This window comes from Triturus cristatus, chromosome 10 (assembly GCF_964204655.1).
Source record: "Triturus cristatus chromosome 10, aTriCri1.1, whole genome shotgun sequence".
NCBI classification, from domain to species: Eukaryota; Metazoa; Chordata; class Amphibia; order Caudata; family Salamandridae; genus Triturus; species Triturus cristatus.
Genome location: NC_140593.1, coordinates 1,023,099,542 through 1,023,127,037, shown reverse-complemented (window position 1 = coordinate 1,023,127,037; position 27,496 = coordinate 1,023,099,542). Strand labels below are relative to the sequence as shown.

The 27,496-nt window shown below is 42.3% G+C and overlaps 1 protein-coding gene across 5 annotated transcripts in view; it reads left to right on the top strand.

Moving 5' to 3' along the window:
* Positions 1–27,496, top strand: part of LOC146796457 (solute carrier family 68 member 1-like) — a 166,833-nt gene that overhangs the window by 102,850 nt on the left and 36,487 nt on the right. For all 5 annotated transcript variants that reach the window (XM_085629036.1, XM_085629038.1, XM_085629037.1 and 2 more), the window contains exon 5: positions 16,942–17,096. In XM_085629036.1, coding sequence (XP_085485162.1) covers positions 16,942–17,096 — 155 coding nt within the window. The remainder of the gene's footprint in view (positions 1–16,941; positions 17,097–27,496) is intronic.

Below are 27,496 nucleotides of genomic sequence, written 5' to 3'. Positions count from 1 at the left end.
TCTCCCTGGGACACTGGTGTTCTCTCGCTGTGGTGAAGGGTGCATCATTCCTGAATTATTTGGTGCTGTGATTCAATACAGAGCTCACGCTAGTCGATGTAGAGCCACAAGCGTGGAATTGGGCAAGCCCGTGCAACAAAAGATAAGACGTGTGGCCACCAATGTTAAAGATCAAGCTCGGCAGGCCGCGCTGCAAAAAAATATATACAATGTTGCCTCGCACGCTCTTTTACGGAGCAGCGCACACTAATGCAACGGAAACAACAAGAAACTCAACTAAAATTACAAGAACAATGTGTCAGGGAAGTGCGATCGGGGACGTGCGTAGCTGTTGTGCCTGCAACGCCAGTTGCAACGAACAAGTCATTAACAATAGAGCGCTCAGAAATTGTAGATAAAACTACAGAGTAAGGTCACATGTAACAGGGGCAGTCCTCATGGGAGGTTACAACAGTAGCAGAGGAGGGAACAAGAAGCAACTACTAAAGAAATTAACCAACAAACAAGAAGCAGTTCCAAAAGATAGTCAAAGGATCCAATTAAAAACATTGGTGGAAGATCGGCGGAGCTGAAAGCCCAGATTCTGAATACAGCATGTCTCGAAGAGACAGCGCAAGTGCTGCCTAAGCGAGACCTAAAAATGACATTGGGGTCCATTTAGGAGTTTAACAGGCACCACTGCTGGATTTTGATATTTGCTGGGCGAATGGGGGTGGGGAGTTCTAAACTGCCCTGTCTGTGAATTTTACCCCATTGAATGATTAATGTTCATGTAAAGTGCTCTGATACCCCCGGGTCTTGCCAGCGCTCTATAAAATTTTTCAAATAAAATAAATAAATAAAATGTACTGTCCATTCTTCTTTAGCTGAGTTGTCCCAGGGCTCACAAAAAATTAAAGACTTTGGTATTACAAAGAGGATATGTATGAGATGCCATGTTCCAAACTGAAAAAACACTTTCATCATCTTTAAAAAAATCATTTGCTGAAATTATTAATATTAATTTATATAATGTAGTACTTATTAAGGCACCAAACATGGCCATCGCATTAATGACATTCTTTAAGAATAGAACTATATCTCTAATCCCTTCAGTGGAAGAGTCAGTTGGGTGTGACAGCATCTCAAGTGAGCTCTGTTTTGGAGCACTTTGAGTTCCTGGAGAGTCTTATAATGATAGCATAAAATGAACAAACCAGTCCCTGGGTATAAAGTGTGCCAAAACAGATTAAATCTGGAAATACAGGGCACGTAGAAACCATATTCTAAATCCTAATCATGGAACCAGCAACTTCATCTAATGAATCCCATCTGATAGTGTGACATTGTATTGGTTCTGATTGGGATCTGCCTATAAAAACACAACTTTAAGTATAAAGCAAATCTATAAAAGTATGTGACGTCTGTCCTTGTGCAATGAGGTTAAACAAGTAAAACACAATCACTTGCATTTTATCTCTTGTTAAAGCAATGATGAACATGCTGTAACCCTTGTAGCTTTATTTGATATATGTGTGCAGCTACTTTGAAAAGTAAACGTTTTATGGAGTTTAATCTTGTCCGAGGATCACATCTCAAGAGCAAAGGATTTTAGTGTGTCTGACAAGATTTTAGTATCGTGCACCTGATTGAAGTTTGTTTACTTAGTTTGTTGACAGGTTTTAACTAACTATATAAACAAAAGAAAACTTGATGATGGAAAACCAGATACACAGATATTTCTAATCAGAAAAAAATGTGCACTGCATAATCAATAGTTTCTCTCTTTAAAGCACATTTTTAGGATGTGAGGACATAATCAATGTAAGAAATGTGGGTTACTGGTTGGAGGAAGAGTAGAAATCTATGCAAGCAGAAACCATAATCCTGGTCAGGGTGAAGTCACAAGCAAACCCCAAATTAACCTGTGCTCAATCCCCTGGTAGCTTGTCACAAAGCAGTCAGGCTTAACTTAGAGGCAATGTGTAAAATTGTTATGCAGTACTTCGAACAGTAACAAAGTGAAACACAACAGAAGAAAATCCCACACCAATTTAGTAAAATAGAGTACATATTTTTTTTTAGAAACATATTTTATTGAGTTTTGTTTGTCAACATCACGGACCAAGTGCAGCAAAATACACAATCCTTGACCAGAATTAAAGTTGACATGCATAGGCAATACAATATTACTTAATTTAACAAAACAACTGAAATCAAACAAAACCCACAACCAGCTGCGATCCCAGCAAAGTGAAATTATATCCTTACATAGTAATCCAGTCCCTGGGTATTGTCCCAGTTTATCTGCTCAACCCATTAATAGGCAACAGTATGTATGAAAACAATTTTATGAATGGGGTAACCTCTCTATGTCCAGTATGGTGGGTGTTGGAGTCGGGGGTTCAGTACTATTCCTCTATAGTCTGCCCATCGCTGCCCTATACATTTATGTTTCTGAGCACAACTCCAGGCCCTGAAGATGGGCTCTTCTAATCCCATACAAAAATCCATACGTTGTTTCCAGACCCCTAACATTGGTGCAGAGGGTGTTTTCCAGGCGCGAGCTATGTCCCGTTTAGCCAAGGTTAATCCTAAGAACAACAGGTGGTGCTTATATCTATTACCCCCTAATATCTTCTAAACCGAGTACATTTTAATGAATAATTTAAGACCAAAACTACAAAAATCCAATCAGTAGAACCAGAGAAATGCAATTTTAAAGGTTTAAGTTAAAAATAGCGCCCAAAAGCACAAATCTCCAACTATGGATATCTGGTCATGCTAGGCTGGGACAAGGTCACAATTTCAGGCTGACCACGATAAACCCAGTTAGGCCCACTGAGCAAGAGTACCTTAAATCTTGGTTTCGAAGAGTTGCGTAGTCCCACTTTGAGAATGCGTTGCAGAGCTGAGGTGATGCATCTGTTCGGAGGAGCTCTGAGGCTGCAGTGTGAGGTCCTACGTCATCGTCGAGGTTCCTGTCAACAAGAGGTTGGCAATACGAGGGCTTGTGTCAGCATTGTGTCATGCAGCAGTGGTTGAGATGAATTTGTGAGGCTGCAAAGTGAAGTCCTTGTGCCAGGAAAGTCCAGGTAGCAGAGGCAATGGATCGGTTCTGCTCTCGGTTGCGCCGCCCAGCAGATGGGATGCGTCAATTCTGCTGGATCCGCAGATGGGCAGGCAGAGCACCTTAGGCACACTTCCAAGGGTCCACTACGGGAGTGGCGCCACTTGGCATGGTAGGACTCAAGATTGCAGAGTCCAGGTACTGGATTCAAGATTGTTAGAGCTTTCTGTCTCTGAGGCTCGAGTCAAGAGCAAGCCAATTAGCCATTGTAGTCACCCTAGGATCCTGGGTTTAACAGATGCAGGTCCAGTTGTTCTTTCCCAGGCAAGAGGGTAGCAGTCTGCAGATCAGCACAGCAGGGCAGCAGTCCTTCAGAGCAGCAGCCCAGCAGAAATACAGCAGTGCTTCTTTCTGTTAGAGTAAATAAGTCCAGAAGTGTACCTCAGAGTTGGTGTCTGAGATCCAGTATTTATACCTGGTGCCTCATTTGAAGTGGGAGAAGCTTCTAGAGGTATCCCTTTAAAGGTCACAGGTTTCCTGCCACCCTTGCCCTGGCTCCAGGCTGACTACAGGGCAGTAGGTATGCCATGCTTTCTGAACGCAGGACACAGCCTATTCATGTGTAAGTAGGGCTGTGCCTAGTTCTGCCCTCCTACACCTAAGCGCTTTATTGTGTGTGGCTTTCTTGGAGGAATACACAAAGCCCAACTACCAACTACACCCATTCATGTTGCCCAGAGACAGGCTGCAATCACTAAATGGCTAAGGCGGGAAAATGCCAACTTTCTAAAAGTGGCATTTGCAAAATTGTAATTTAAAATCTGACTTTACCATAAAAGAAGATGTTTCATTACACTACCAAAGACACTAAATATTAACTTTATACCTGTTCTCATTTGGAAGCTACAGCTTATTAAATGTAATAAGGTAATGCCAATGTTCTCCTATGGGAGAGGTAGGCCTTGTAGTAGTGAAAAATGAATTTAGAAGTTTTCCCTACCAGGACATGTAAAACTTAAAAGTACATGTCCTGCCTTTTACATATATTGCACTCTGCTCTGTGGGCTATTTAGGGCTTACCCTAGGAGTGACTTATGTGTATTCAAAAGGGTTGGGCCAGGCAAAAGGTTTATTTTGCCAGGTCGAAATGACAGTTTAGAACTGCACACATAGGCTGCAGGCCTGAGACATGGTTAAAGGGCTACTTAAGTGGGGTGGCACAATAAGTGCTGCATGCCCAATAGCAACATTTAATTTACGAACCCTGGGTACATGTAGTGCCACTTTACTAGGGACTTACTAGTAAATTAAATATGTAATTTGGATTTAAGCCAATTTCACCATGTTTTAGGGAGAAAGCATAAGCACTAAACACTGGTTAGCAGTGGTAAAGAGTCCTAAGGCCAACAAAAACGAAATCAGCAAAAATAGGAGTGGGGAAGGCAGAACGTTTGGGGGAAGGTCCTAGTAAGGCTGACAGGTCTAACACTCAAGAAAGGAGGAATGAAAACTGAACCCAGATCCATTGAAGTATTAGTGTCTCATTTTTAGATCATACTTCACTTGAATAGACAGGGTTTTAAATAAACCGTTTATGGAACTAATAATCATTTGCACAGTAATAATGCATTTTCTTGATAATCAGTTACCAGACCTCGGGGTCTACACAAATATGAATCTGATGGATTGGCCCTCAACAGAGCAGGAGCTTGAAAAATGGATCACAGACCTAAATTGTAAAACATAAAAAATATTATCTCACAGCTTTCAGGGAAGTGTAGACAAAATATTGCTGAACGCAGGTCCCCAGTTGACAACAGAATTAAGACTTTATTTTTAAGACTCTATAATAGCCCCTGGTAGTAAATATGCAATTTCACATTATCCCTAAATTACAGAGGGCAGCCGGTGATTACAAATAGTGGTGGGGCAAAATTGCAAAGAAAGAGATTTGAACTTCTGGCCACACAGTCAAACTCAGATTCATATAGTGAATATATTAATTCACTGAGGTTCCAAATCTGGCTAGGAGGCAAATGACTGATCCAATTCCTTAAAAAAATGTTATCATCTTTTTTACAGCACCAGCACACGTTCTTATTCACTCACACTCTCAATTATCTCAGTTCACATTACTCATCCCTTCACTGTTGTCTTTTTATTTATTAGGAGGGGTTATTAACCCCTTCGGTGCTCATGACGGAACGGTTCCGTCATGAGCCACGGTTGAGCTGTGCTCATGACGGAACCGTTCCGTCATGACCACGCCCGCGCAAGATTCCGTCAGCACAGCGGCGGAATCTGCGCAGCATGGAAGGGGTTAAGAGCTGCATTCCACATTCCAGTCTCTTCATGATGCGCTGGCTTACTTTTATTCTGCCATCTTAACATTTGCACTTTCCCCTACCCATTTCCTCTCTAACAGTTACTAATCCACCTGTATTCAACAATTCACTCATACTCACCCACTGCCTTTATTCACCTGCCCACCCACATTGGCTCATGCACATTAAGCTATCCACTGCCAGTCACCCAACTCATATTCCCAGCCAGTCAACCCCTGCAATCACCAACTCATCCATTCAACACAGACATGAACAGTCTTATCTATCTGTAACCAGCAGTGTCACTAATAAAGAGTTAAACTTAGTATTTTTGTTAATGCTTATTTTATTTCACCTGCAGATTACATCTGTTTGATGTGCAGTGGGACATGTAGTCAATAATACAGCGGAAATAAAACAAGCATCAGTAGTCACAACAATAAGGCACCTAGCACTGAACCTATTGTTTCTGTACAGAGACCCCAGCACTTGGAGGAGAAAGACCGGTAGGGAAGGAACAGGAGAGCTCAGAGTAGAATCGTTTTTCACTTAAGTTTATAAATAGATACTCCAGCTACATAATGGAGGCTCCAGCTTACTTGAGTGTGTTGTTTCAGGCAGTGCTGTGCTCCGATAATGGCATGTTTATGGTTTGAGGTCATGTCAAGTCACACACTACTCTTCGAAACAAGCGTTGGATGAAGTTATTTTTTGATTTATATACCTCCACCCCAGGGCCGGCACTAGGCATGGGCAGTGTGGGCAGCTGCCCAGGGCCTCGCACTCAGCCCACCAGCATCGGGCCCCGCACGGGTGGTGTGTCCTCTTATTTCCCTGCTGATCCAACTGAAAGAAAGGTGTCTCCTTGCAATTAGGGTCCATGGGAGGGGCCCCCTCCCCGGGCCTCTCAGTGATGGTTTCGAGAGGCCTAGGGGAGGGAGACACTTCCTCTTGTCCCAATTGCAAGGAGACCATTCAGACACTGCGGGACGCCCATTGTCCAGCATTTTAGCGCCCCTACAGTTAAAACTTTCAGCCCACAAGCAATTCTCACACCTTCAGCCCCATAGGAGCTGTGAAAGAGGTGCTTGTAGGTGGCTGGGAGGAGGAGCTGCGGCCCAGGAGTCTGCACAAAGCAGCTTCATGATCTGTGTCACTTGTGTAAATTAGTGGGACCTCGCACATCCTAGAACCAGCCCTGCTCCAACCTCCATCTCAGCTCTTCTCTTGCTTCCTGGGACGTGGTGAGGGGGATTTACAGCAACTTCACCTTTTTTTTAACTAAAATATGAATGTAAGGTCTGTGACGTTAGATCACATGCGGCTTAACCCCCCCTCCTTTCCCATCACGTCATAGAGTGGAGTCTGGTCAGTAAGGCTTGCTGGCCTCATCCCCCATCCATTGAGAATATTAAAGGGTGGAGTAACAGCAGATGAGTGACTTGCAGTGTTTTGAAACCAGGGCTTAATAGTAAAACACGCAAGACTGTTTTCAATCGACACTCATGATGTAGGAGAAGAAAAGCAAGGTACTTCTCATGCGCTTTGGAAAAACATAAGGGCTGTGCCTGGGTAGGCCCTGTCCGCTCTGAAGCCAGTTGTCAACCACATTCTCAGGTGCCCACACAGGCGTAGTGGGGATTGTGAATGTGTCTGGCTTTTAATCTGTTTTAGGGCAAACACAAAGCTGCAAACAAAAGGTTTTATTCTAAAATTTGTCTAGGTAAATGTTTAAATAGAGAATCCACAAAAACGAAGGGGGAAAGCTCTTAAGCAACATCCGCCCATGCTAAATGATATGTCGTAGATATTGAATTTACCAGTTACACAAAGCTTTACTATGGAAAAAATACCTTTGTCTTGAACGACCTTGATTAATACTGTCCAAGATGGCGGCTGACTTGGCCTTGGTCATGTATTAATCCGCACACAGTATAGGTACTTTTGTTCTCATTTGTTTGTATTCAAATATTTTTTATTGGTGCAATAGGTTATTGGCAACAATATACACATGACAAAGCGAAAGATGAACAATGAGGGCAAAAACCTTTTTAGGCTAAGTCTAAGCTATTCTTAGCTAAGGACTCCAACCATTTTCTTCTTTTCTTGGGTTCAAGATACACAAACATATACCCACTCACCCACCTGCCTAGAAACCAAACAAAAAAACAACCCAGGACCATGGACTGAATTCAAGCCAACTACCTTTTGAACATTGAATCTGTTGGAATGATGCTCATATTTTGGACTTGGGCCAAGAAACTAATTGGTACGTCTGCCAAAGTTATCACAAAACGTGGTTCGTCCCATACGGGTTTGGCCTGACTGGACATACGGGTCTGGTACAGTCTCCATGTCAAATGTTTATAGAGCTTAACTTTCACAAGTATTAACAACTGATTCAGCCAAGTTACTATTGATACACCATTTGCATAGCCTATCATCACACCCAAATATACTGACTGTCATCTTACCGTTGTTGATTTTCAACGTATTTATATTGCACTAGGCCTGCAATTAATTGCATAGGCGTTGATGACCAACTGTGCTTTCAACATAGGCTAGATAGGATAAGGAAACCTTAACCAATTTAGGTGAAATGAAACCAGCTTATACCTTTGCAGGATGGTTTGAATTGTCAATGTTGCATAGCGGGGTAGATATAATGCACCCTCATTTTTTTTTATTTGGAGTTGTGGTCTGCTAGAATAATACATTCCACACCACTACCCATTTATTAAAGTCAATAAAGAGTGAACAATCTCTCAATCGCTAATTTCTACATAATATCAGTTGACTCTGTCAATTCAAAGTCAATAGAGAAGAATGCTCTAATTGGCATACTTTCTAGGCATTTGACACATAGCAATTCTGTTTGCTGCATATACTTTCCTGAAGTCAGTTTGGCTAGGCGGAATGAAGCCTTTTAATTCAGTTGTCTATCTTTAGGAGTTTGAGTAATGGTATCTTAGCAAAAGGTTTGCCACCTCCATCCTCCAGTTCATTTTATTAGGTGAATCGAGTGGTCCTGAATATTACTTTTCTTCAAGAAGGGGATCTAAAGTCCCACCTTTTAACTGCAAATACCCTGGAGCAAAGAGGTCCATTCCTATCTGCTAAAAGGATTAGTATTTATAGCCAAAATAGGTATCTTGGCAGGTCCCAGGTCTTTTTACAGTTTATATTCCCATATATGGTGCTATCGTACAAAAGTTCATTAAACTATAACACACATAGTTATAAAAGAAGAGCCATATTTAATTTAAGTAATCAAACTAATAAAAATAAGAGACAATAAAACAAATTATACTAGTTATAAAATGGATCTCTCTTTTTAACATCTACTTATCTGTTTCTTGCATTTTCATGAACTGAGCCGGAGGGCTATTTACTGCCCAATTAGCTGTCATCCCAAGCCACCATTCGTCCATCGAAGTTTGAATTGTGCCCATTGTGTGATGGAAATCACACAATGCCCAGAATGAAAACCGGCAGTTTGCGGCACTTCACTTCTTGCCAAGCCTCTGCCTCATATGACCAGACACCTACTTGAACAATGTGTGTATTTTGTTTCCACTGCCATCTTTTCCTTTCCTCACGTAGCTGTCTGTTTGCCCACTTACCTCATGCACTCCCCCTTCACTGCTCGATCTCAACCATCCTACTCCAATTTCCTGCTCTCGCACTGCATCACCCTTTACAAACTTAGTTTCACATTTTTTATTTATTTTGTCAATATCTAAAAGAGACTTTACGTTCGATTTTTAGCCATAAAGTGGTAGAGTGCACTGCACGAAAACATGTTTTAGTTTTCAAAACTTTATTAAAAATGCTGATTACAAGTGAAGTGGAACACAGCCAGTGATATCACGAAATACATATTACACCTCAAAAATTAACATAGGTCTTTTACAAGGAAAAATTATTGAAAAGAAAATTAGAAGCTACAATGAAACCAACTTTCCCTTTGTTTCAGCTTAAGCCCAAGATGAATGAAAATGCTTAAAGCATACAGTTACCCCTAAAAGAGAGATCCTGCCACTAATGAGGTTTTATGCCGCTTGAGATGCACTGTGTGCTATGCTCCATATTTTAAATGCCTTTATTTCATAGTCGTGCCCTTCCAAACTTGAAATAAAAATGAAGTACAGTCTTTCCAATTCATATACGCCTACCACAAAGATCCCAAAGCTGGTCTGCAATATTGGACTGGCACCTTGAGGGGAAGCCCTGCCATTCTTGTGTGCTCAGGGAGAGTGCGCGCAAACATTTTGACCTCAGCAAGGCATGAGGATTAACAAATCCATTCTATGTCTTTCTAGCCAACAATAGGACAGGATGGACCGGTCTGATCCCACGCGGTGTGATGCTTAATATGGAGATGCTACTTATGAATAGCATAAATTGTGACTCCAGATAGATCAGATGACCTTATCCCACATTCAGTTTCAGCAAGACTTTTTTCCAGAAGGTATCGACCTTTAAAAATAACCAGAGACAATGTGTGTGCTATGAAGCTGCTATGTTTAACTGTTCCCTGCTTTGTGGGGAAAGTGATGTGGCTTAACTGGGGTGATGTTGAGCCTTTGTTTAAATTGTGTTTCTCTATTTCTCAAATTGAAGAAAACATTATTAATCAGGTGCCTGAATGAAAGCATGTTTCCTGAGCCAATGGATGAGAGTTCAGCTGACAGTGCAGCAAGAAGCACTGGGGTTTGGAGGAATTGTCTGATTTTAACAGTTTTTAGAAGGGTTTACATTTGTTATGGATCATCCAACCTATCCGAATTTTCCTCTCAACAAACCACAGTCCTTCTCATGTCAGTGTTATCCATATGACCCAACAAAAAGAACATAGTAGTCTTTGGACCAGTAAAGAATTTCTCTTAATCATGCTGATCTCAGTCAGTGAAACATTGGGTAAAAATATCTGGAACTGCTACAGTTTCAGATATTTGTACCCAATGTTTCACTGACTGAGATGTGTTAAGGACTGAATGTGTTAAGGATATCCTTCATGATGGATATCCTTAACACTTTCAAGACAGATAACTCCCTTAGAAAAGTACCTGATGGGTTTGGAGAAAGAAATCTCCCTTTGCTGGATCTATTTTGTATGTATATATTTCCACTATCCTTTTCGTGTTGCATAGTTCCTTCTACAAAAAGAGACTGGCTTAATTATTTTTCTGACAGCAACCTCCTAGTGCAGTAAATGAGGTGTTATCATAGGACTCATCAGACCAGCTTGCCACTAAACATTGTCCTTCCTAAAACGTTCTCTAAACAAGTTGGATCACATGCTATATCCAATTGACTGATATAATTAACATACTTGATCCATTCTGCAGAAGATGGAAGATCTGATGACCTCCATTTTCTAAATACATCTCTTCTCAGCAGAAGTACCTTTAAAATACAAGTCTTGTCTGAATATCATTTTGCACTATATTTATCATTTGGGTCCCTTCCATATAATACTAGAGGACGATTTACCTTGAGTTGGCGCCTAGTATCTTCTTTTATAATCCTGCTTACATCCCTCCAGAATGGTAATAGTTGCGGCAAGTCTATGACCATGTTTTTGTCATCCACCCTTAGTACTTTATAATTCGGGCATTTCGGTACCTCATGTATAAACCCTATGGAGAGCAAAAGAGTGATACCACTTTAATGCAGCCAATTTCACTGTAGAATAAAGAGTATTCAAAGATACTTGCCATAATTCCTTTTCTCCATCTCTAGCAAGTCCTCTTGTCAGGTTAGATATGATTGTGGACTTTTGTTATCCCCAGCTTTAAGGATCTCCCGATACCAAATCGCGACTTCTTTCTTCGACTTAGCAATGTCTTTAATAAGACCTTTCACATAGTCCATTGTCCTCTCCAGTCCATTTTAGTGAGGACCACCATGACTTTAGCTGGTGGTACTTAAATCTGGACAGTTCTCCACTTGTTAGTGCTGAATTGTCTATCAAATTTGCTCCATCTCTTAAGTACCCCAATTAATAAACTCTGCTAATCTAAAAGATCTGTTAAGTTGATCCTTTAAGCATTCTGGAATTCCGGGAGAGTACAAGATGGAGCAAAGTATGATTAGTAAGAAATGTCAAATACTTTCCTTAAGTAAACCCACATTTTTAGAGCTGCCATTAGCATCTTTAATCGTACTTTATTTTTTTCAAAATCTTTGTTTTATTGGTTGTATCAAAGAAGTACAACAAAACAAGCAGTGCATGATCTAAAGCATGCATATGCAAAAATACCATAGTCCCGTATTATGGCAGTTCAGTAGGACATAACATCATACATGGCAGAACAGAAGAATCCGAGAAATGTGCGGGAAGGGGACAGTATCACAACAGTTCCAAGTTATCAAGCCAGGTACATGGTAAATAATGCGCCAATATCTCACTTTGCTATCTCATCAGTTATACATAGGCATAGCGTGTCCAATCACGCCTCTTCATCTGAGCCATCCTCCAATCTAGATTCACCCTCATCTTGAAAATTATAGAGGAGGAGCCCCCACATCATAGTGTCCATAGCACCCTCGTCCTTACAGGTAAGGCACAGGTGCGTAATCATACTTTCCTAAAATATTTTGGGTCCCCAAACATTTATAGATTTTATTTTGGGCTAAAATGACTCCGCATTGCCGCATATAATCTCCCTGGAGATAAATTATGTGGCTTAGTGGCAAACATTCAATTGTTCTTAGACGGTAATGCATAGCAGTATATCGGATAGTCCGGTAGCGCCAAACCCTCCCCAGCTAGCTTCTTTCTGAGTTTTTTCCATGATAATCCAATGCCCTTCCCGAACCTGCTTTTTTACTACTGGGCAGCTTTTTTGCAACAGATGGGCACTCTGTTGGTAGAGGATAGGACGGGTAGAGAGGATGGTTTGCCTTCTATGTATCAGTTAGCCATAGGAAAGGAAGCAATAGGGCTGTTTTTTAGACAATGGGAGCCAAGTTACTATAAGAATACTCGCTTTAAATGCATAAAAGCAGCCAGATCGGTTTGGGTTAAAGTTAGTAAGGTCCTGAAAATTCCCAAACTCAATAGATATACCCCATTATGGGGGTCATCATTGTTTCCAGCAGAAATAATGGATGGTATGGCTAGGGATTGGGAGCAGGCAGGTATACAACGGGCTGAATGTGTATATAACAATGAAGCACAGATAATTCCCTTTCTGAATTTAGTTGAGGAATTTGGAATTAATAAAAATACTTTATTTAAGTATATTCAAGTGAAGGGGTGCCTCAAAAATCTGAAATGGGTTCATTTAACCTAGGATCCATAACTATATTGGATAAAATTCATCAGGGGAGCGCCCGGATTGGCGATTTTTACAACATACTGATGGAAACTTTACCTGATGATCGAGGAGAAACAGAGACACGATGGTCTGAGAAAATAGGGGATGCAGAGATAGATTTAAATATGTCTTTGGAATTGGGTCGAAATATTTTCTTGGCGGCTAATTTAAAGGCACAACACTATAAAACTCATTTCAATCTGTACTATACTCCAGCCAAACTTTTTAAGTGGGGGAAACGAGAATCCAATGAGTGTCCAATATGTCGCCAGGGCCCTGCTGATAGTATACACATGTTCTTTTCATGTAATTCCCTTAGCTCATTAAAACAAGCATTGGCATAGCCAATAGGTCTCGCCTTTGGGACCTTATAAGTGTTTAGCCATGCAACAGTTGCATAACTAAATACTTAGAAGGTCCCAAAAGCGAGACCTATTGGCTATGCCAAGCGGCCATGCGGCCGCGAAAGTGAAAGTGATCGCGATCACGATCAAACATCAAAGCGGCCGCGAAAGTGAAAGTAAACGCGGTAAGCGCGGCGCGCGCGCCCGCGCACATGCACTGTAGCTCTAGGCTGGCCTGGTAGCACTTTTTGGAGCCCTCTCAATAAGCCTCGCCAGACCAGCGCATGCGCTGGGTCAGGCGAGACCTAAAAAGGGAACTTGAGAAATTCTGGCAAGAAACAACTAATTAAGTGATTACTATTACCCCACCTATGATGTTATTTGGATTTGATAACCGTGCCAAGCTATCTACAACCCACAGGGATTTTGTGTTTATTACAACCGCAGTAGCTAGGCTACTGATAGCTACGGTGTGGAAAGATGCAGAACCCCCGTCATATACTGCTTGGCTCTACCAGCTATTAAATCTTCATGTACAGGAAACGGCCCTATTTAATAATAAAGGTTGGCATGCAAGAGAGAAAGGACGTAGGATTTGAGGACCTATGAACAATTGGTTTAAAAGAGGATATGTGGAGCCCGTAAATAGAACAGGAATTGGTTAGCCCTGATGTCTTATAAATATATGTATATTTGTGATAGGCTGAGTTTTATTGTCAACTGTTCTTCTCTGCTTAATTACAATGCTCTAGAGTGTATATCAGTAATAAGTGATTCAACTTATAAGATCGTAAGGAAGGAATATAAATAATGGACATATGTTTTATGTGATTAAGAATGTACCTTGTGGCTAAAATAAAAAAAAAAGATAATCCAATGCCCTTGGATGTCCTGACGAAAATTCTTACTTTACCTTGCATCTTGCTGATTTGATCTTTCGGGAATGCTAACGGTCTATTATTAAAAAGAAAAGTCAAATTAGGAAGAATTATCATTTTTATCAGATTAATCCGATTTTACCAGATGTCTTCTCTGTTTCTTAGAGTTCTGAATATTCTCCATATTCTTCCATGACATTACCTCAGTTTTCTCTCTGTTAATTACATAGCCCTAGAAATTCCCAAAAGGTTTCGGCATGCTTATTGGAAAGAGTAGATGCTGAGGATTGTAGTGAGGAACAAGTCTGATAAGTCCAATAAGTTTGACAAGTCAGAGGCTTCATTAGAGGGTATTCTTATGGGTCTCAAAGCTAAGATTACGAGAAGATTCAAGACATCTGAAAATAATCAGAAGGAAATTAAGGAATTTTTGTCACACTTTAGAGGGGAAACTAGACAATCTTGCAGAGCGAATACGGGTGTTGGCAAAGAGCTTGGAAAGAGCCAACCTAGGACTACAGTTAAACATTCAGAAGATTGGGTAACTAAAACAACAAAATAGACTGCTTAGCAAAGACGTTAAAAAGTTTAAAAAAACACTCAAGGCACAACAATTTGAGATGTTTTATTATTCCAGAAGGAGCGGAGTCTAACAACTTAAAAAGATTCATAATTGAACTACTAAAGAGAGGAATCCTGCGGGACAGACCTGATATCATTTGTGAGTTGGAAATTCAGAGAATTGATAGGGATCCGTGCAAACAGAAGCCAGATTGAAAATCTCCTAGGAGAGTGCTAGTCCACTTTAACATGTTCAATGAAAGAGCTAATTCTAACCCAAGCTCTAAAAGAAAGTCTTAACGTACGAAAGCTTCTCTTACCAGATAATGCCACATAATGGCAAAATGACGGCGCTACACCAGTGGGAATTAGGAAATAGAATGGAAGAGCTACAAACACTAGGAGCTGGAGCGCAGATGAGATTTCTAGTCATGTTGTGAATAATGTGGAAGAAAGAGATTTATAATTTGAAAGAAGTAACTGAAGTAGACAAATTATCAATTTATCATTATTATAATGAATTTGAGATCATTTGCAAGGTTCACAGTGACAGCAATGAGCATACTGCTTTGCGAGTGGTTTCAACCGACAGAGGTGATTGTAGCAGGTTATAACTATTTCTGATCCATGTGCAACCCAGCGTCTAAACTTTGGCGCCATGGTTTTCTGGCGTTCTAATATAGATGCCGATCAAACACTGGGTTATGACCTGTTATTTCTATGCACTTCGACCGGAAATTAAATTGATTCTCCCCTTTTTCCACACTGGCCACAATGCCTCCAGACACTCTGATATCTCAGACATGACACGCTGAAGCAGGACTAGCACCTTGACTCTTTATTGAAGTGAGAGGGAAGCTCACCCCACATAAATAAAATTTCTTGTATATGTTTATCCAGTTTGAGTGGGCAGGTTGCTACTAAGAATTCCCTGACCCTATCCTGGGCAAGTCGCAAGAGAAATTCCTTCATCAAAGTCAGATTACTCCCACCATTTGGAAACCAAGTCAGATACATATAATTTGTCGCGGTACATGCTTAAGGTCCTTATTCTGACGTTAGAAAGTCTACATAACTGCACACAAGGTCCAACATATTTTTGGGTGTCACTGACTGTTAAGTAAATGCAAAACACCAAAGAAAATTGCATTGAAAAATAAATAGTGCAGTAAATGGAAATGGTCTGCCATAAAGACTATTCTTGCCTCCACTTTGATATCTGTATTAATGAAGCTAACCTATGCATTTTCATTTGGAAAGCTCAAGAACAATGTTCTAGGTATATGAGTAGTTTGGAATGCAAACTATGTATTTGACATTTTTAATAATTAATTGTGACAAATGATCAATTTAGCTTTTCTATTATATGGTCCAGCTGTACATTTATTGTTCAGAACCAACTCAACTATTGCGGGTAGTCATGCACCGATATCCGCAAGCAGGCAACTTTAGATTCAAATGTTTTATTATTAGCGCCTTGCAGATAAGTTCATTTTCTAGTGCAGTTCCCTTCTCCTGAGGGTTACAGAGACCACTCTTATTTTATAACTACTTCCCAGCACTGATCAGAATAAACTTTGGTTCAGAGGGTCACTTAAATCATCCCAATTGCTTCTGTTAATGCCTAGCGAGGCAAATAGTGGCCGCAGTTGGACTCTTGGAATTCTAGGCCCACAGTGAGATTCTTCTTCAGTAGTTATATCCACCTGTCGCACTAACGGGGAGCGGTGTATACGGATTCTCATTTCAAGCTGAGGACTTCCTTCAAGAGAATGGCATAGGACCACGCAAGGGAAGGCTAATGAGAGGGGGAGCAAAGAAAGGAGATTATGAATGAGAGGCTAATGCCATGGCCAGAACCCTTGTCTATTGAGCAACAGTGCCCAGTCGCCAAGGTGACTGTGACAGGGACTTGAAGTATGCCAAAGCCACTGTTCCATTGCAGAGGTCAGATATGGTCCTCAAATATGCACATCATCGAAGCAACATTTAAGGGATAAATGTGGCGTGTTATCCAAGTTAATAATTAAGTTAAAGTGTTTCTAAACAAATGCAATGTATAAAACCAATTAACAATTTAACAAAATGAAAATTTATTTCGAAAGCGTGGTTAACCGAAAGAACTTATGGAATTATAGTTTCAGTGTTAGTGAACTTGATAGACACACAGAAACAATGGAATGTTTCTGAGTAGTGGATGTTAGTTGTTGTATCTGTGTGCATATTAGTTTGTATTTTTATTATAACTTTGGCTTACACTTCAAAAGGTCTAATGTAGATTAGTAAGGCCCCGCCTAAAAAACATAAGAGGGAAAAAAGATTTATCAAAATAATTTTCAAAAACAAAATGGAGATGTAATTTTTGTGTATTAACAAGATAAACATTTATGTATGTGCTACGAAAATGTGTGCAGTCCGTGCCTGTCCTTACTTTCGTGTTGATTTTGTTTTCTTCCTCAGATGCTTGTCCTTAGCAGTCATTCCCTTTTGAAGAAGTTTGGTTACTATAAGGTCATCAAGTTCTCTTTTTACATCGAGGCAATATCTGCCTCCATCATGTATTTTCTAGGGCCGCATCATTGCTACTTACTGGCTCTGTTCCTCACAGCAAACATGTAAGTAAATGAACTCGCTTTTACCTTATTCTGGTTTAACTATCACAATATTTCAAACATGGCTATGTACTCTATATTTATGCACAAGTATACTTATTGGCCAAGTACTGCATTACATTTTGTATTGTATTTGCATTTACATAACATGTCATACTCCTGGCTGCAAGAAACTGGGTTGTTGGTTGACTGGGGTGTGAGCCCTGGTCACGCAGCAACCCCAATCCTTGTCAGGGTAAGGCACAAGCAAATCCCAAATTAACTTGTGCCCAACCTCCTGGTAGCTTGGCACAGAGCATTCAAGCTTAACTCCGAGGCAGTGTGTAATATTTTTGCAACACTTCAAACAGTAACACAATGACGACACACCACAAAAGGAGCCCACAACAGTATTCAAAGAATAGAGTGACTTTTAATAAATAAAACAAGACCAAAATGACAAACATCCAATTAGTACAACTGAAGATATTGAATTTCAAAGTTTTTAGAGAAACTTCCCCCAAAAGGCGTTAAGCGCCAACTGTGGATATCTGGTCGTGCCGGACTAGGACAAAGTCACAAGTTCAGGCCGACCACGATGGAGCGCGGGCTGCAGGAGGGACCCAGTTAGGCCAACTTAACAGAGTACCTTAAACCCTAGTTTGCAGAACGATGCATGGATCTGCGTCTGAGATGTGTCACAGAGTTGAAGCAATGTGTCGGTTGCCAGATGCGGTGAGACTGCAGTGTGAGTTACTGTTGCGCTGACTTCAGATCTTGTTGACCAGGGCTTGCGATGCGAAGTCCGGAGTAGAGGGTGCGTCACATAGTTTGGGCGATGTGCCAGCAATTTCTGAGGAGCTAAGAGGCTGTGATGTGGTGTTGAGAGATGCGAGGGCCTGCACCAAGAATGTGTCGCACATCGGCGGTTCTGAAGGCGATGCTGGCTGAGGCGGCAATGCGAGTATTTGTGCCAAGCCCAAGCCACATAGCAATGAAGATGCGTCGGTTCTGTTTGGGGTGGCACCACTTAGTAGGGTAGACTCAGAGATCGAAGAGTACAGGTGCAGGTGTAAGGTTGTTTGGAAGCCTGTTATGTCCCTCAGGCTTCATATCAGAAAGATAGCCAACTAGCCGTTAGTAACTCTGGGTTCTGGAATCAAGAGATGCTGGTCCAGTGCTTCTCACCCAGGCAAGAGGACAGCAGGTAGCAGGTCAGCACAGAAAAGCAGGAGTCCACAGAGTGCAGCCCAGCAGAGTGGCAGTCCATCAGCAACTCAGGGATCCTTCGTCCTGGCAGAGTATCCACAAGTCCAGAAGTGTACTGAAGAGTTGGTGTCTGAGGTCCAATATTTATACCCAGTTGTGTCTTTTGAAGTGGGAGAGAAGGTTCCAGAGTGTTGGACTTGGCCCTTTTTGCAGGGTCATCCAAGAACTTTTTGCCTTCCTTCTGTATTTTTCCTGACCTGTTGTTGGTTTTATGACTCTGGGCACTTTACCACTGCTGATCAGTGCTTAAGTGCATGTGCTGTCTCTTGTACACATGGTAATATTGGTCTACACCTGTTTGGCATATTTAATTTTCCTGTAAGTCCCTTGTACAGTGGTATCCCAGGGCCTGTAAATTAAATGCTACTAGTGGACTTGCAGCACTGCTTGCGCCACCCACCGAAGTAGCCTTTCAAACCCGTCTCAGGCTTCTGCCACTGCAGGGCCTGTGCGCGCAGTTCACTGCCGCAGTGGCGTGGCATGTAAAGTGGTTGCCACGTCCAAACTCCCCTTTTACTACATATAAGTCACCTCTAAGGTAGACCCTAGCTTGCCCTGTGGACAGGGTTCCGTGTAGGTAAAAGTTAGGACATGTACCATAACTGTGTGGAATGTCCTGGTAGTGACAAACGGCCTATTTGGTTTCTCACTGCTGTGAGGCTGCCCTCTCGTAGGTTTACATAGGGGATTCCCTGATATGTGCTTCAGTGGCAATTTCTGATCTGAGAGGGCTAGCATTACCATGTTTGGTATGTTTAGGCTAGTAGTGAAAAATCCTGCTTATTGGTGAAAGCAGATTTATTATTACTATTTTAGAAATGCCACTTTTTAGAAGTGGGCATTTCTGTGTGCTCATGAGTCTTTTTGCCTGCCTGGATGTGTATTGACTCTCTGGTTTTCACTGACAGGAGAGAGGGGATGTGCATTCACTCTCGACAGTCACAAGGGGAGTTGTGTGTGTCCCGCCTTTCATGGGTGACTCAGCGCTAGGCTGAATAGACCTTGGCTGAATTTAGAGTAGCGAGAGGAGTTTCCCTTGCACCTGAATAGGCCTGCTCTGCATTTGGGGTGGTGGGAGGAGTTGCACCTACACCTGAATAGGGCTGTGCCTGCCTTCTACAATGCTGTCTCCGCTCCCTTGTGGTGTGTCTGGGGCAAGGGCTTACAATGTGAATGGGGGGTGTTGTGCACTTCTACAATGTGTCTGAGGTGCCCCCAGAACAAAGACTTTGGCACCATAAATACAGGAGCTGTGACCTCATAAAGAGAAGACACTGCGTGGCGCTTGAAACCAGAGGACTGATGTGTGCCAGGAGGAACCGCCGCTTGAAACTACCTACTTCTGGGACTAACCTGCTGGGTGGCTGAAGGGACTGCCACTCTACTAAGTGACCCTGTGTGCTGGCCTGCCGGTGCCCTGCTCTCTGTCCCAGTGTATCCAGGGACTAGGTGGCGTGTCCACCTGCCTGCAGCAATTGGAGAGCACTGTGAAGTTTGGTGGTGCGCTCTAACTTATAAGAGCCCTGGTGTTTTGGTTCTTTTTGACTCTCAGGAGGAGTTCTACAGTTCCTTGTGGAAATACAGGAGGGGAGAGCTGAGGTGACAGAAGCGCTCTCCCACCATCAATTTCCTTACCGGTAGTCGGGGCTCTGCTAACTGGCCCTGGGCTGCACATCCTTGTTGCCCGAGAGGAGACTGTGGACGTTTCAGGAGTACTGCAACTGTTGGCTGAGAAACCTCCTTGTGCCTCTAACGGAATGAGGACCTGAGGCCACCAACACTGTGACTGCAACAAAGCAGAGCCTTGCAGACCCCAGCTATGGCAGCAGCCTCAATCGGAAGAGGAAACCTTGGGCCGGGGGTTCCCACGTTGCCTAGCAACACCAGCGTCACTGTAAGCGGGGTCCACCACTGTGTAAGTCAGAGCTGAGGTAAGCAAAACTGACAGAGACTTCGCTCCGTGTCCCGCCGCAGCACAGAAGGAGCCAGTGCAGCCCGAGGTTGGCGGGTGAGTGATCCGCTTCACTTGGCGTCCCGGCCAGAGGATGCCAGTGCAGAATCCTCACCTTTCACCGCAGTTGATAGGCAGCGGCCCCGCATGATTGTGGCTAGCTGCCTTGGGCGATTCTTATTTCTTTTGTTCACACAGGGGGCAGTAGTTCCCCAGCCATCTTGGAGGGTGTGTACACCCTACCCCTACACTGATTTCCGGACTTTGGGGAGCATTTCTGATTCAGCAGTCCGTATGGAAGTGAAGCCTCCACAGAGGTCCCGGTCCAGCTGAATCTGTTGGAAGCACTAGGCAGATTGGTGTTGGGTCGCAGTGCCCTATGATCTAGTAATAACTGCCATAGCAAGTGCACGATAGCAACAGTATGAACAACTGCCTATTATTTTCTGATGTATGGATGTGTATAATGCTGGCACTGCATGGGTGATTCTGGTACTTCTTCTGATACCCTCAGTTGCAGTTCGGGCTCTGATTGTACAAGGCATCGTTTTACCTAACAGTATCAGGCTACCAATTATAATATCAGGAAACTGCAAGTTATGTACTGGGCATTAATGATCGCATTTTTATGACCTAAAAGTGTTATGTGCGGGCCGGCAGTATAATTCACAGTGGTGATGGATTTATGATGTGTGCACTCGACAAGTGGTTACTATAGTGCACTGCCGATGATGTTATGACCATTGCCTGATTGGCAAAGTGATTTGTGTAATCTATGGGTCGTCATGACAAGTGCCTAGTTGCAAAGGGATGTATGTGATTGTGATCTAATGTGTTTTTTTATGAATAATACAAAGGATATTTTTATATAAACTTGTGTGGAGTCTCTTTTGTGGTGTGCCTAGGGTGTCACTGGTGTGTGTGTATCTGTTGCACAAACGCTTTACTGGGATAAGCCTGACTGTTCTGCCAAGATACCAAGGGGGTGGGCAGGGGTTATCTTCGGTGTGTAACTCCCTTACCCTTTGGTGCATAACCCAGCCAACCAGAAAACCCCATTTCTAACACAGAAGTTTCCCTTTGAAGTGCCTAGACATCCTGCCTTTCCTGTCCTGGCTCCAGATTATCAGAGGGAGGGGGGAGAAACAGCCCTTTTCATTGAGGCTGGACACAGCCTATTCAGGTGTAAGTGGGTCTGTGCCCAGCTACTCCCTCCCACCCAATCACACCTAAGCCCCTTATTGTGTGTGGCTTCATGTGACGAGAGACAGACTACAGTCACTAAATGACTAAGGGAATAAAATGACAACTTTCTAAAAGTGGCATGTTCAGAATTGCAATTTAAAATCCGACTCCATAAGTTAGTATTTTAAATTGCGATTCCAGAGACAACAACATGAACTGGTTATCCCTTCTCATTTGGAAATGACACTTACAAAACATAATAAGGCAACTCCAATGTTGTCCTAGGGGAGAGATAGGCCTTGCAGTAGTGTAAAGAAATTTAAGAGTTTTTCATTACCAGGACATGCAAGACTTAAAAGTACATGTCCTGCTCTTTAAATGCATTGCACCCTGCCCTCTGGCCTGGCCAGAGCCTACCCTAGGGGGTGACTTATATGTATTAAAAAGGAAGGTGTGGGCCTAGCAAAAGGTTTATATTGCCTGGTCGAAATGACAGTTTAACTTCATGCAGAGGCTCTGTGATGGCAGGCCTAAGAGACTTTTTTAAAGGGCTGCTTAAGTGGATGGACACAACCAGTGCCGCATGCTTACTAGTAGCTTTTAATTTACAGGCTCTGCGTACATGAAGTACCACTTTACTAGGATCCTATAAGTAAATTAAATATGGCAATTGGGGATAAGCCAATATTCTCATGTTTAGAGGAGAGAGCACAAACACTTTAGCTCTAGTTCGCAGTTGTAAAGTGATCAGAGTTCTGAGATCAGTAAAAATGGAGAAGGAATGCTAAACGTTTGGGGGGGGATAACCCTAAGGCTGACAGGTCTAACACTGGCGAAGTACCGAATATATAGTACCCATTGGACTGGGTCTCACTGTACTCTGTGGGTTTGTGTAAATGCAAGAGTCTGGGCTTCTGGTTTATCCTGTGTGGAAAGTATTTCAGTGTTTGCATGATGACCAGAGTGGTGTTTTTGACCTATGTCTGGAGCTGCGCCGATGGTAAGTATTCAAGGGAAAGGATCATGAGAAAGGATGCTGAAGCTTGTAAGGTGCTGGTTGGTATATGGATGGAGAGGTTTATGAATACCGTAGAACCTAAGCGGGAAGTGTTTTGGTGTCCTGTAGGTAACGCAGAGGATTCACTGCAAAAAGTAAAGAGCAACGTTCTACAAATCAAACTAATATCCATTCTTCTGCAAGAATTTGCTTTGAAAGTCTTTTCCTCTGTTTACAAACCTAAATAGAAGGATAGACCGAAAAAGTGAAAATTGGTAGCAGTGTTTGTTCCTGAACAGTATACGGTGGTGCTGGGTAATATCCGAAAATACTGTCTTTGTTTATTTCAGTACAAAGGTTGCAGCCCAGCTTTCGTTATCCATTCCTTGAGAATGCATACACATGTCTGATTTTGAGGAGGGGTTTGATGCTTCTGACCTTTTTGTGGCTCCTAATCTCCATGCAGGCACCCCACTGAGGAAAGATTATTTTCGTGCCTAATTTGGATGAACGTTCTCGATTCTTTAATCAGGCTTATCCTCCTTCATACATTGGACTAGACCTTCATGTCTTATTTCTTCTTTTTCTTTGACACACAACTGTTTCATAGATACAATTTATGGAGAAATAATGAATATATGCATTGCTTTAGTATTACGTCTACAACGTTTAAATTACGTTACCTGATTTAAATTGTATTGTGTTACATAAATAATATTTAATACCCCAAATAACTTACTATAATTTATTCAACAGTAATTTTAAGAGTTGCAGTGATCTTATGAAAAGAAACCGAAATGCCACCGTATGCTTCTGCTGATGTTAATAGGCCAAACTGAAGTACATTCATTCATACACAACAATCATACCATTCACTCACATATACAAATGTAGGAGAGTGGACATCGACGGTAGTAATACGCTACTTCAGCAAGTCAAAAGAATTGAGCAAACGCATGGAAATTATATATATATATATATATATATATATATATATATATATATATATATATATATATATATATATATATATTATCCTAGAGGTATTTCTATCATCTCTAGTTCTTTTCCTGTAGAGGGACTGCTTCTATACCTATAGTTGCTTTTGTTGTCTTCGGCTTCTTTTTGATAAGAACATTTGTTGTGTTTTTTTCATGGGAGATGGATTTTTCTCTGTGTGATTTGCAGGGTAGTTCTGGCTAGGACGGGACTTTATATGACATGAAGGTATTGCTCGGTGGCTTAGCCTGCTGCTCTGTGTTCCACAGGTTTGAACGCGTGGTTCTGGCTTGGATAAATGACCAAATGGGTTTATGTTCATAGGGTCATTTGGTGACGTTGTCTTAATGTCAGGGGTAATCTTATCCCCATGCTTTTAATATTTGTATAACTTTTGTTACTGTGGTACTGTCCACAGTTTTTGTGAGATGAGAATGCATGGTTCGGATCCCGTTAGGGGTGCAAATCGTTTTATTCTCGTATTGTTGGTTGGCTTCTGACCCCGATTTGTCATACAAACATGGGTATTTAATTCCAGTGGTTTAAATGTCTTGTACCTTTACTTACCTGTGGTACCTCCCGCTGGTGTTTAGATGGTAGAGTATGTTATTGCTCACCTTCATTATTGTAAATGTCTGGTCTTTTTCTCTTGTTGTGGAACAGGTTTGTTATAGTAAGAGACTTTTCATGGTCTTAGTTTGCAGACCCTCCTCCGGGAATGGTATGGCTTTGGCATTTAATTCTAAAGTAAGGAATCTGTGGCTAGATGTCTCTATCAGATAAACAGTTACTTACCTTCAGTAACGCATTATCTGGTAGCGACAGGATCTAGCCGCAGAGTCCTTAGCGACCCTCCCATTCTCCCCGCTCCGAGTCTTCTTTGTCTCAAAGATTTCATTTGGTCATTCACGTTCCAAAAAAAGAACCCAGTGGTTATTTGACACAAGTGTTTGTGTAGTTTAGCATTCTGTTTCAATAGGCCGTTTTTATATGTCTCTCCACGTTTTGGGCACAGGAAATAGTTGTGGAAGAAACTTCGGTCGGCACGTCGGTGGGGGAGCTCCATGGACTCGGTCTGAATCTCATCTGGTGGACGACGTTGATACGGAATCACACAACGCCCTCTACCAACGTGCAGACATGCTATGGGAAGACATTTCCGGATTCAGTCTGGTGGGTGGTGAGGATTGTAAATTGAGGAGTCTGCGGCTAGATCAAAGGCAAGTAACTTTTCCTTTAGAGACAGTAATTTATATCAATATGGTTGACCTTACGTGCTGCTGTTAAAAGCCTGGATGAGCAGCAGAAGGCATTTGAAACTGTCGAATAAAGCATTCTGGTGCATCCATGCTGTCTCTGGAGTGATTTAATATACAGGAAAATGGATGAAATAAGGATTGATAAAATTATTGGCAAACAACGATAAAATTGATAAATTTGTGATGAAGAGGTGTACTTTCAAGAAAGAAAAAAAATTCTCCGGTTACGCAGTGCGACAGATGGGTGCACACTGAAACTTTTAGAAAGTTGGCATTTTCCTGCCCTAGCTATTTTGCGCCTGCAGCCTGTTCCTGGGTCACATGAGTGAGTGTAGTTGGCAGCTGGACTATGTATAATCCTCCCAGACTGCCACACAATAGAGGGATTAGGTGTGTCTGGATGGGCCATCACTGGCAGGATTGGAGGATGTAGCTGGGCACCTCCCCACTTGCAAATAAGTAGGCTGTGCCCTGCCTTTACACAGATAACTAGTGCATTGTGCCTCCAGCCAGGCTGGAGCAAGGGAAGGGGAGGCAGGAAATTCCGAGCACTGCAAAACAAATCTCTCGGAACCTCTCCCTACTTCAGTTTGCCTTCTGGACCTGCGTAAGGTCTGTTAGAGGACTGTCTGCTGCTGTGACTAGCTGCGTACTTCAGAAGGCTGCTTTCCTGCACCTGGAAGTACTGCTCTGCTGCCTGCCTCGAACCCTCAGTGGACTGCCTGCTGCTTGAGCCCTGTTCCACCTCTTGAACCCAGAACTACCAAAGTTACTTTAGTTAGCAGGTCTCCTGATTAGAGTCCCAGAGACAGAAAAGGCTCCTACCATCTTGAACCCACACCTGGGTCCAGCCTAAGTGAGTCCTAACATCCCAAGTGGTGCAACCCCAGTCCTGGACCCTTGGTTGTGGTGCTAAAGGTGCCCAGATAGCCAAAATCCAAAACTTGAAAGTTCGAAATATTTTGGCTAAAAAATGCACTGAGAACCGAGAGGAGACCAGGACCTACCTGCACATTGATCCGCCCATGGCGCATCACTGGTTGGCCTGACGTTGTGGCAGCTCCTGCTACGTTCTTCTCCTCAGCAGAAAATCCTGTCCCGTGGTCCAGAAGGGGTAGCTGGCCTCTTAGAGCTCTTGTTGGCTACAACTTGTAGCTTCATCCCGCTGGAGGTTTTCAACTTACAAAAAAGAGACTACGTTCAAACGTAGAAATCTTCACTGCAACTTTACTTTGATCTTTTAGGCACGAGTTTTTACCTTTAAACGTTAAACATTATTGGTTTTACTGATTGGATTTTTGTAGTTTTGGTGTTGAATATTTATTACAATTGCCTTTTTTGTTCTAAATTGGTGAGGGATTGTTTTTGTGTTGTGTTTTCACTACTGTTTAATTGCCTTTAAGTTAAGCCGGACTGCTTTTGTGCCACCATGCTACCATGGGTTAAGCACAAGTTAATTTAGTGACTTTAGTGGTTCACCCAGACTGAGATTGTGACTGTTGCTTGAGCAGGTTTTTTAAAAATTGTCTTTATTGACATTTAAGGTAAGGAACATCGTAAGGCAACGGCCCTAAACATATCAGGCATTATTAGCTACCACATCCTACAACAAGAAATGGAAATAAAAGTGAAAGAAATTGAGGAAAAGAGGGGGGGAGAGGGCACGGAAGGGGGTAACATGGCAGATCAAGGCCATAGAAGCAACTTAACATCCCTCACTGACATAGCTGATGAAATAAACAAGTTAAGATTTGTACATCTGGAGAAAGGCGGTCATCATTGTCCATCAGACGTTTACAGTTGTTGAAATATGACACAATCGACAGGTACAGGCTTATTCAAGAGAAGAGGACAAATGGATCACCTCCATGCATGTATGTCTACAGGGAAGCCGTTGGCCTAGGCTCCGGGGCTTGGCATCTGAAGAAGGACTCGCCTCCGCAAGCGGTCCGAGAGGAGAGCCCTACAGGCGTAAGTACAATAGTGACGGTTCCCAGATATCTTTGAGGTGAGATACCGGTGGCATTTGCTCCCAGTAGTTAACCAGTTGTTCCTGACAATAAGCCACATCCTGTAACCAGGACTTAGCTTTAGGCGCTTGTTTCCGTCCCCACTGTATAGGAACTTGACGTTTTGCCAGCAGTAGAAGCATAGCCGTTAGGCGGCGAGTGTCAGGCAGGATGTCTTTCACATACCCTAGAAGACACTCCAGTGTGGTCTGTGGAACCAGAAGCCCAACAGTCTGCCCCAGAGTGTGAAGTGCAGTCTGCCAGTATTTCATCACCAGTGGGCAGACCCAGGCGAGATGCAGAAAAGTGGCTTGAGGAGCCAGGCGTCTCATTCAGCATGCCTCTGTTAGCAATCCCATGCGTTGCAATTGTGTCAGTGTACAGTACAACTGAATTTAAAATGGATAAGTCGCAGTCTATAATTTGGCGAGATGGCAGCGGTCTGTTCATCGCAATATTTTCACTCATTTGTAATAGGAGTGTCTTGATCTCGCTCCCACATGTTGCGGGCCATTGGAATGCGGATGGGTGCTTTGTCCTGCATTATAAAACTTGACTTGCGTCTCTAAACTCCATATTGTATTGTATATTTGATTATTGAGTATGAGACGCTGATCTGACTTTTTTGTATCTGCAACTGTTCACCAAAAAGTCACTTTTTAAAGTCACCAGCCTGGGTTAAGGAAATCGGCTGATTTCCCTTTTACCTCATCACGGCTAGCTCACTCATTGAATTGTTTATTACTTGTTCCTAA